The following is a 10,602-nucleotide window of genomic DNA, read 5'->3' as shown; positions in this document are numbered from 1 at the left end:
GTCGGCTTTTATACCCCTCCTCTGTGTTGTGTGTTGTGTGTTTTCCCAGCAGACACTCCCATACCCTCCCTTCCTTGTTGGTGTCTGGAACCCAGAGAGCTCTCATTAGTGCCAGTTATTGTTTATTTCTGAAATGTTGCTCAGCTTATAACACTCCTGAGTGCATTTCGAGGTCTGTTGATGCAGCCTATGCGACTTTCAGTCCAGAACATAACACCGAGGTGGAAAGGGAACGTGTCTGCAACAGTGTGTCCTAAGTCCATCTGGCCTGGCCGGGGCCTGGGACCGCCGTGCACACACCCAGGGGCCTCCCTACCTGGGCGGCCCCGGCGTCACAGTGCCGGGCTGGGGAAGCCCTGTCAAGGAGGGTTCGAGGCCAAACTTTCCTAATGTGATTCCTCAGCTCCCTCTGGTGCAGGGAGCTTCCTTGACAGCGTGGTGCAGGTGGCGAACAAGGGAAGGTGGGACAGCGGGACGGCAGCAGCGCTGTTCCCCTGGGTGGGCAGCACACGCCCTGCCTTCATCCACCCCCTCGGTGAGGCCCAGGTCCGCATCTGTCCACTGGCCCCCACCGCCGTGCACACTTACTCCGAACCTGCAAAACCGTGCATGTGAACCAGAGCGCCCTTCCCCTCCCTGCAGAAAGCACAGCCACCTCACAAAGCCTCCACAGAGAACCAATGATTGTTTTGTGTTTCCTGTTTGTTTTCTTGATTGTTAATTGAACGTGTCCTCGGGTCACCCCAGCCAGAACCCCCAAAATCCTCCAAGCTTCTCCCTTCCTCCTCAAAAAAATATCCAAGTGGCCATTGAAATGTGGTTCTCTCTGCTAAATTTCAGATCTTCTCTGGTCCTTTACTTGCCAAATGTGAATTCACTCACTGTGCCGCAAATCCTACCTGTGACACATGCCAGCCTTGGGAGTGCAAAGTCGACAGGTGGAGCCCGAGCTGCCAGCCAGGGAGAGGCGGGCTTTTGTTTGTTTGCTTTGTTTTTTAATCTTTGGTTTTATGGGTGGGGGGGCGTAATTAGGTTTCTTTCTTTCTTTGTCTATTTATTTATTTATTTTAATGGAGGTTCTGGGAATTGAACCCAGGACCTCGTGCATGCTAAGCACGTGCTCTACCACTGAGCCACACCCTCCCCCCAAGGCAGGCTCTTGGTACCCGTGATGTGTGTGGTGGCCGGGCATAGCCTCACGTGCATTGGTCCCAGAAGAGCACCTTGTCACTCCAGTGAGAGGATTCAGGGAGGGAGGTGGTGTGTGTAACACTCTCGCTAAATCTGGGGGCTCAAATTCTCACCCTTCCTGGCATTTCTGTGTTTCCAACAGTGGAGCTCTGCCCAGGCCTCTCAACTTCTAGGAAATCTATGAAAGGCAAGACAGGGTTCTAGGATTTCAGTCAAATTGTGAGCTGAGTTGTCTGTCTTTATATTTTGAGTTATAAAAGTAATGCATCTTTGAGCCTGGCCTCTTGTGCTCAGCTTCTGGCCCCTCTGGAAACACAGGAAGGGACTGCATAGACTAGGAGTGCATGGGAGAGAGAGAGAGGACGAAGACGTGGGAGGGGAGGAAAGGGGGATGACTGTGGCCATCTATGACAAGGTAGCTTGTGTCAGATATACTCCTGCTAAGAATAACTTGAAAAGATGGATAAAATACAAACATCTGCTTAAATCTTTGGAAAGCTACTGGATAAAACTAAGAATTGAGGGGCAAACATTCTGGAGACGAGGGAACTTCAGAGCGGTGAGCCAGCATTCTCCGATGGCTTTTCCCTTAAGTGCAACTGATGAATCTTGGCACTGGGTGCAAGGAGGAGAAAAGTGGCAGAAGGCCGCAACTAAGATACAGAGAAACCAGCAGACCTTCTGGGATCTCGTGGGGCTGGAGAAAATTATGTGGGAGTCTGTGACTGGCGGCAGCAAGGACTCAAGGGGACAAGGTTCCAGACAAACAAGAGGCACCAAGAAGATCTCTAGAGTTGGAGGTTGAAGCCTGAAGGTGTTTGCCAGGTTTTCATGCTATGCAGGGCAAATACTAAGAAGGCCAGCAGGAAGCCATTAAAAAGCCAAGCAGAGTTTTTCCAATCTCATTACCAAGGAGATAAAAGCCAGAGTAAAGACAAGCCAAGGAAGACTAGCTCTCCTCCTCCTCCTCCAGACATAGACCCGAGCTTACAGGGACCGCCTCTCAGCCTGACGTCAATAAAAATCTTCTGCCCCCACTCAAGCCATCTGCCGGAGGATGAGGTGAATTTCTCAGAAGAAGAGAAACTCATTCAGAGCATCTAGAATTTTTCATACACAATGTCAAACATTCAACCAAGGATGACAGTCATGCCAAGGAATGGTGCCAAGAGACAAAATAGACAATAGAAATAAACCCAGAGGTGACACCGCATGAAAGGAGGCACAGATTTTAAATAATTGTGAAGAATATGCTCAAGAAAACAGATGTAATGATGGAGAGCTTTGTCTAAAACTGAAATGTAGAAAAAAGCAGCAAGTAGAAATTCTAGACTGAAAAAAGTAATCATGGTACTTACGAATGGATAGATGGATTTAAAGTAGAATGGACAGCCAGAGAGGGGATTCGTGGTGGAAGATGTGAAGCATCCAGGATGAAACTGGAGAGGAAAAAGGAGGGGAAATAATTGAATAAATGTGGTAGAATATGGTGAAGAAATTTCACTTTTTTCCCAGTGGAGTCCCACATGGGAGGAAAGAGAAAGAATGGGGGAATGTTTGAAGAGATAATGGTAAAGAATCTTCCAAAACAAAGACTCAAGCTACATATCCAAGGAATAATATAAACCTTAAGAGAATAAATATTAATGAAGCAACACCTAAGTGCATCATAATGGAACTGATAAAAGCCAGAGATAAAGACTAATTGTTGAAAACAGAGGAAAAATAGGCATTAACTTCAAAGTTGCAGCAATAAGATTTATAGTAGATTTCCCAACAGGAGTGATGAAATTGAGAAGGTAATGGAATGGCATCTTGAAGAGTCTGAAAGATAATAACTGCAAACCTGGAATTCTAGCCCACCAAGAATACTGTTCAAAGGTGAAGATGGAGCAAAACATTGCTAGACAAAAACTGAGCAACTTCAACACCAGAAGACCCACTTTAAATTAACATTAAAGGGAAGTGTCCAGACAGGATGACTGAAAGACAGAAAGGAGGAGAAGCTGAAAAGAGAAATAAGAAGGAAAATAGAAGTGAAAGTTGACCTACGTGCATACTCACAATGTTATGACGACGTATATTACATTCACAGTCCTAGGGCATCTAAGCTACAGGGAGAAATAAAATGCATGATGACATTGACAGGTGAGAGGGATCAATGGAGCTGGAGTGCTCTGAGATCTCAGCATTGCTCTGGAAGTGCAGGGGTGCTGGCATGGGCTTGGGTAACCCAAGAAAGCATGCTGTAATCTCTAGGGCAACCTCTGAAAGAACAGTAGAAGCCTGGTGTAAGTAAATGATGACTAGAAAAGGGGAAGTGAATAATAAAAGTGCTTGATTAATCCGAAGTAGTCAGGAAAAATGTGTAAAAGGAACATATAACAGTTGGGACAAATAGAAAACATATAATCAGATAGTAGATATAAACCCAATTATCAATAATTAAATTAAAGGTGAAGTATTAAATATTTCAATTTACATATAGAAATTGTTAGTCTGGATTTTAAAAAAGGAGAAGAAAATCTGTGTGTTGCTTACAAAAGCTACATCCTAAATATAAGGGTCCAGAAAGGCTGGAAGTCAAAGGATGGAAAAGGCTACATGATGCAACACTAACCAAAAAAGCTGGCCTGGCTCATTAACACCAGATAATGGAGATTCTGCAGTAGGAAGTGTTATTTGAGATGAAGAAAGACGTTTCATGAAACTAAAAGGTCAACCCTCTAGAGAGCTATAATCATTTTAAACATGTAGGTACCTAATAACATAGCTTAAAACACAGAAATCAAAAATCAACAGAACTGAATGTAGAAATAGGGAAAGGTAAAAAGAAATCATATTTGGGGATACCTGTCTCAATAATTGATAGGAATGGAGACAAAAATAATCTCAAAATGGGAAAGGCTATTAGAAGTTTGGAGTAAAACAATGAAGCCATAAAAATAAGATTGGAAAATTTCATCACATGAAAACTTTAAAGTCACATGGGATAAAACACCATAAGCAGTCAAAGGACAAACGACAATGTGAGAAACAATTTGTCACACAGGTCACAGAGAAAGAGCCAGTCACACCCAACCATCTCCCACCAGTGGTGAACAAACACTGACAACATGACAGAAAGTGAGCTAAGGACACAGACAGACAGCCAACTGAGAAACGACTGTGAATGTTTCCTAAATACGAACGTACGCTCAACTCCCCTCAAAATGAGAGAAAACAAATTTAACAGCCAAGTGATATCATTTTTCACGTTTCAAATTGGAAAAGACAAAAACCGCTGACGCCGAGGTCACGGCTTGGGCAGGGAGCGGGCAGGGCAGCGCGGCGGGCCCCCAGCCGGGATGCGGCAGCTCCCGCAGCTCCGGGGGCGGCTTGCCGCTGCGCGCTGAGGTGGGAAGCCCGCGCCTTCGGCCCAGTCCCCGAGCGGCGGTCCTGCAGGTGTTCCTGAACAGGCGCGAGGCCTGTGCAGAAGCACCACAGCATGAGCTCGTTCAAAGCTCCATGACACAGAACACGGGAAACAGATGCCGGGGGCCCACCCCCGCCTCCTGGTGTCCGCGGGCAGCGTGGCCCCGGCCCCTCGAGCGTGGTCAGGACCTGTGACACGCTTACAGGCACAGAGGATACAGCAAAGGTGGCGGGACGTGCATGATCACACGCGTGTGATTATGTTATGTAAGATGGTAGCCCCGGTGCAGGGAGGAGAGCCTGCCCTCCTGTCCTGCTGTGAGCTGCCCGTGAGAGGCAAGTAAGCGAGGGCTGCCTCCACTGAGAGCCAGCAAAAGCCGAGCCCTCTCTCCCACCACCGGCAGGAGCTGCATCCTGACAAGGCCCACCTGAGCTTGGCAGGGACCCCTCCCCGTGCTGCACCTTCAGATGAGACCCCGGGTCACAGCCCCGTGGGAGCCTAGCTCAGCTGCACCTGGGCGCACCCCCCCCCCCCCCCGCAGGCTGCGAGGCGACATGTGTGCCCCGTTTTAAGCCGGGAGGCTTGTGATACTTTGTTTCACAGCAGAAGAAAGTGGACGCACAGGCCAACGTGGGATTCCAGGCAGCGGCGAACAGGAGAGGGAAACCTTTACACATTCCCAGGGAAGGAGCTCCCCACTGGGCTGAGTTTAAAAAACACAGTGGGTAGAATGTGATATAGTTTGCATTTTAAAAATTTATACACACAAAGACATTATGTGTACATAGACATACCAACAGAGAGAGGAAACAGGAACTAGACTCGTAGATCCATAGGTCAATGGGAAGTGACTGACAGGTAGATGAGTCAGGCAGGGAGAGAGGCGAGGGGAGGGGGAGGCCGGCCTCGGCATCCGAGGGCTCCTTTTGCGTGAACTCGCCCGCTCACTCACATCTGTTTGCGGCCCCAGATCAGCACTCGCCCAGCTCGCGGGGTCAGGGTGGACGTGCGCAGCCGTCCGCACGAGCACTGAGCCTGGCTGATGAGAACGCAGTGAGCAGAGGCCCGCAGAAACCCAGCCCTGTATCTCCTTGGGAGCGATGCTTCACTGTTCACAGCATTTACTATTCAGTGTCTGTGCGACTTTGTACAACACAATCCTGTGGGTCACGGGAATGCGCTGCCCGTGCGCACGTGTGTACGTGGTCAGAGACCGCGGCTAAGTGGGTGAGTGGCTGCTTCCTGACAGGAGGCCGGGTCCCAGGGGACGAGGCTGAGGGAGATGCCATCCACGGCTTCGTCCCACGGCTTCGTCCCGCGGCTTCCTGTGGGCTGTGCGACCCTGCGGGCAGTCTGTGTCCTGTGGGGAGGCGGGTGGGGTATCCGGCCAGCAGGGTGCTGGGAAAGGCCGACAGGGACTGCCTTGGAGGAGGAGCCGGGCCATCCAAACACAGGGGGCTGCGCGGGAGGGAGACATGGGGGCTGTGACCCACTCCGAGTCCAGCATGGGTGCTCCGTGTGGCCCACGCATGGGAACCATGGGCCCAGGAGGCTGGCGTTGTCTGCAGCACACGTGATTTTGCCCTAAATACATGGTCCTGTGGCCTTCCAAGTGCATGGACAGGGGGACAGTGGACACACAGGCAGGAAGCAGAGAGCAGTCCTTTGATGGCCCTGGGACGCCACTGAGTGACCTGACTGCGGGTCCTCCTCACAGGGGGCAGCATGCCTGCGCCCCACGGGATGGGGTGTTTGACAAGAGGGGAGCTTCCTAACGCCGCCTGCCGGCGAGGTGAGCGATGGCCCGGGGCCGCCCTGGCAGGTGACAGGACGGTGCCCAGCACACCCAAGGGGGTCCAGGGCACCGCCCACCCCGACACCCACCCTCCCCTGCTCTGAGAACCAGGGCTGGAATCACGCCAACCCCCTCCCGCTCCCCTGGGGACACAATGGGACAGACTCCTGAGCCAGACGCTCCCAGGAAGTTTACGAGGTGCACGACGCCACAGGCCAACAAACGTCCCCATGCCAGCCTGCGAACCGGAACTGGAAGCTTGTAGGGCCTGGAAACACAAGCTGCGAGGGGTATAAAAGCCGACAGCACACAGCACCTTACACACACACTCACACTCACATACTCACCCTCCTCCAGCCCCACCGCCCACACCATGGCTGCGCCTGCCCTGTCCGTCTGTTCCAGCAACCTGAGCTATGGCGGCCGGGTCTGCCTGCCCGGTCCCTGTGACTCCTGCACCGGCTCCTCCTGGCAGGTGGACGACTGCCCAGAGAGCTGCTGCGAGCCCCCCTGCTGCGCCCCGACCCCCTGCCTGAGCCTCCTCTGCGCCCCAGCGAGCTGTGAGCCCTGCCCCTGCCCATCTGCCTGCACCAGCTCCTGCACGGCCTTGTGCTGCCTGCAGTCTAGCTGCCAGCCCTCCTGCTGCACCTCCTCCCCCTGCCAGCAGGACTGCTGTGAGCCTGTGTGCTGCAGGCCCGTGTGCTGCAGGCCCGTGTGCTGTGAGCCCACCCCCTGCCCCTCGTCCTGCTGCAGACCCTCCTCCTGTGTGTCCCTGCTCTGCCGCCCCGTGTGCAGACCCGCCTGCTGTGCCCCTGCCCCCTCCTGCCAGCCCAGCTGCTGCCACCCAGCCTCCTGCGTGTCCCTGCTCTGCCACCCCAGGTGCTCCCGCCCTGCCTGCTACTGAGTGATCTTCAGGTCACCCCAAAGCTCACTACCATCTGCACCCCTGGATCCTTACTCAGGGCCAGGACAGCTGTGGAGCACTCCCCTGCAGTGGACACTATGTCACCTGGCCACTCACTGTGCATTTCTTGTCCTGGGAATAGCACACTAACTTCTTCAAGCATTGACAACCCCCAGCCCCGGTCACATGCCACCCCCCCGGCCTGGGTTGGTACTGACCCCAGGGAGGCAGCCAGCCCCCCCTCAGGCTGGGACCCTGGTGTGGAGTAAAGGACAAGAAGGCATATGCTGGGAGGTGGTTTGTCTTCGCGGCCCCTAGACCCTGGCGTGGCCCTGGCTCCTCCACTGGATCCTAACTGCTTTCTTAATTTTTTTTTCCTTCCTCTGTGAGCTGTCAGTCCTTTCCAATAAATTCTCTCCTGATCCATTAAACCAGAGTTCGTTTCTGCTGTTTACAGCAAAGACCCCTGCCTGACCCTCCCCCAGGTAAGAGTGGGCCTGGGTCACTGCCAAGGGCCCTGGTGTTCCTGCCCCTTCAGTGGTGTCCAGGAGCTGCTCCACCACTCTAGACATGTGTATGTCCAAGGGGAGCACGTGTTTTCATGGATGCAAAGGCTGAGTGGCCTAACAGTGGTGCTGCCCTGGGAAGGAGCTGCCCTACAGGGGTGACCCCCAAACCCCGATGGTCTCCAGTTCCCCCACTCCAGAAGGATAAAGCCCCTGGCCCCATGCAGGAAAGAGCAAGGCTGGCCTGGGACGGCCACCCTCGGGCATCTGGGAACGTGCACTCGGGGAAGGTCCCACTGTGGAGTGACAGGGGCCTCCCGGGTCTAAACCGTCTGCACACGCAGTATGGACAGCTGCGCTCCCTCTGGGAGTCTGGAACTTGGGCGCAGGCCAGGTGGAGGGCACCCACGTGACCAGCCCCCAGGAAAGCCCTGGGCGCTGATCTCCCACGAGCTCCCTGCTGGCGGGTCAGTGCTTCCTTGTGACTCCCCGGGGTGGGGGTGGGGACATTCAGGAAGCCTGTGCCCGCTGTCCCCTGGCCTCTCCCCACGCGACCCTCCCTGTGCTGACTTACTCTCTGGGCTGAGTCGTGCGAGACACAGTGAATCACCAAGCCTGGGGGAGGCCCCAGGGACCCCAGTACCCATCAGATTGGCTAAAGAGCTCAAGTCCGACCGTGACAAGCACGGCCCGGAGCGCAGGAAACAAGACCCACTCAGATGCAGGCGCGATTTCCGGTTTTCAGAGCAGGTGGGTTACACCTGGGAACGCGGCACCTGTGCCCACCCTCCCCCGGCGGCCTCCAGGGGAGGGTCCTCCTGTCTGCACAAGAACCCACACTGGTCATCTCGCAGCAGCATTAAAAATGACCTAAGCGCCCCTCAGCAGGAGAATGGACAATTGAACCACAGCCTATACACGCAAGGAAGGTGCGTTTAAACGGCTGAACCAGAGAAACACACCCATGGACGAACCTCAAAAGCATAGCGTGGAGCGAAAAAAAAATCTTGATGCAGATTGATACATACGCAGTAATACACATATACAGGCCAAACCATACAGCGATCCTTTGTCTTCACGGCTATGAACACCTCTGTTAAACTCCAAAACATCTGCAACACCAGCCTCAGAATAGTGGCTACTCCAACGGAGGGCGGAGGATGGGATGGGGGCACACGGGGACTTCGGTGGCACCTGTGACATTCCGCACATGTGGCAAAACGCTGAGATTTGTTTACACCGATTTGTAGATGCATGAGTACTTACTACGCTATTTTCTAAACTTTCTGAAATGTTTTATAATTTAAAAAACTATCTACAAAGGTGGAAAAGATGTTACCCAGACCACGCTCCTGAGCCAGGTTCCGTAAGATAGACTTGTGAAAACGCAAAGATGCTTCCTTCGGAAAATTTAAAGATGGCCTCTCTAGTTGAAGACACGGAAACCCAAGTACAAACTCTTTGGAAATAAATGAAGAAAGTATTTCAGCTCAGAATGTGTGTGCAGTTTGCGTAAAGCAGCATTCAGGGAGTCAATTAGCTCCTTAAAGAGACACGGTGAAAAAGTAATCAAGGTTAAAAGTAAGTACAATTTTAATTCAGAAAGTGAGGAAAACTTCTGAAAGGAAGTGAAAGAAATAAATGAATAAAACTAATGACCTAAGAACAAAGAAAGAAATTGTAGATACAGGCAACACAGGGAAACATTTGTTTTCAAAAGATCTGTGCAGGAATTCAAAGCATGGCAGATCTAAAAGAGATAAATAAATATTGACTGAAGAGAGAGAAACTTTTAAACTATGAGAAAAAGAGCCATCTTTACGTCAACCCAACTGAAACTTTCAGATGAAGAGAGAAATTTCCCAGGAAAAGATCATCGCTGGAATCAACGCAAGAAAAGATGAAACGCTTGAACAGCCTGTGGTCACAGAAGAACTTGAGAAGCTAGGGGAACGCTTTCTGGGGCAGCAAGGACCAGGTCCAGACGTTGGTGCAACAGCAAGTAGGCCGAAGGAGCCTGATGACTCCGCGCCCCCACGGCACGTGGTTTGCAGTCGGCGTCACTGCGGGTTTGCGTGTAGCGAGGGCGCGGGACAACTCGATGTGTGTGCGGAAGACGGACGTTTGACTGATCGCTCACACCGCTAACTGGAGGTGGGTCTCAGAGCTGAATGTGGAAGGGAAACTGGAGATCGAGAGGAACGCACGGGGCAAAGGCTTTGGAAGCAGGACGTAAAAAACACTAAACACAGAAGAAAATAATCAATAAATTGGACTTCATTAAAATTAAGAACAAGTCATCAAAAAACACCATGAACACAACACACCCGTTAGAGTGACTCAGATTTGAAAAGCTAACGATGCCACGTGTCAGCGAGGATGTGGAGGAACTGGACCCACGGGGATTTGCAGGCGGGAGGGTAAAACGGCACAACCCCCCGAAACCGGCCGGCAGCCTCCCAAGCACGCGCGTGGGCCGGCCGCCCCCGGGCTAGTCTTCCGAGCGAAGTGGAGCACACCGCCAAAGAGCTTCTCACCGATGTTCAGAGGAGCTGCTTTTCCCTCCTAGCCGTATGAGCCCCAGCAGCAAAATGGATAAACCAGTGGTGCTGTATGTACACAGCGGGCTACTCCTCGGCGCAGAAAGGACCCGCCGCCGCTGCGTGGAGCCACATGTGCGTGGATCTCCCTCAGCGTCCTGAGGGGGAGCGCCGCACCGAAAGGGTTCACGCTGCCTAATCCAGTTCACATGAGACGCCAGGAAAGACAAATGCCGTCGAGACACAGAGGG

At 52.4% G+C, this 10,602-nt stretch overlaps 4 protein-coding genes across 5 annotated transcripts in view; 3 read left to right on the top strand and 1 right to left on the bottom strand.

Moving 5' to 3' along the window:
• LOC102516058 (keratin-associated protein 10-12-like) overlaps positions 1-7,736 on the top strand; it is a 30,310-nt gene extending 22,574 nt beyond the window's left edge. Inside the window, exon 2 of one of the 2 annotated variants that reach the window (XM_032493025.1) lies at positions 6,721-7,736. In XM_032493025.1, the coding sequence (XP_032348916.1) occupies positions 6,775-7,305 (531 nt within the window). In that variant the 5' untranslated portion in view covers positions 6,721-6,774 and the 3' untranslated portion in view covers positions 7,306-7,736. The remainder of the gene's footprint in view (positions 1-6,720) is intronic. The other variant, XM_032492953.1, reaches the window with a different exon arrangement.
• Positions 1-10,602, bottom strand: part of TSPEAR (thrombospondin type laminin G domain and EAR repeats) — a 124,162-nt gene that overhangs the window by 54,878 nt on the left and 58,682 nt on the right. The gene's annotated exons all lie outside the window — the stretch shown is intronic.
• The window catches only part of LOC116667548 (keratin-associated protein 10-8-like), a 33,663-nt gene that overhangs the window by 290 nt on the left and 22,771 nt on the right, over positions 1-10,602 (top strand). The window lies entirely within an intron of this gene.
• Positions 1-10,602, top strand: part of LOC116667585 (keratin-associated protein 10-12-like) — a 45,973-nt gene that overhangs the window by 22,577 nt on the left and 12,794 nt on the right. The window lies entirely within an intron of this gene.

The sequence above is a fragment of the Camelus ferus genome, chromosome 1 (genome assembly GCF_009834535.1).
Source record: "Camelus ferus isolate YT-003-E chromosome 1, BCGSAC_Cfer_1.0, whole genome shotgun sequence".
In the NCBI taxonomy this organism is placed as follows: Eukaryota; Metazoa; Chordata; class Mammalia; order Artiodactyla; family Camelidae; genus Camelus; species Camelus ferus.
This window is presented reverse-complemented; position numbering and strand designations above follow the sequence as displayed.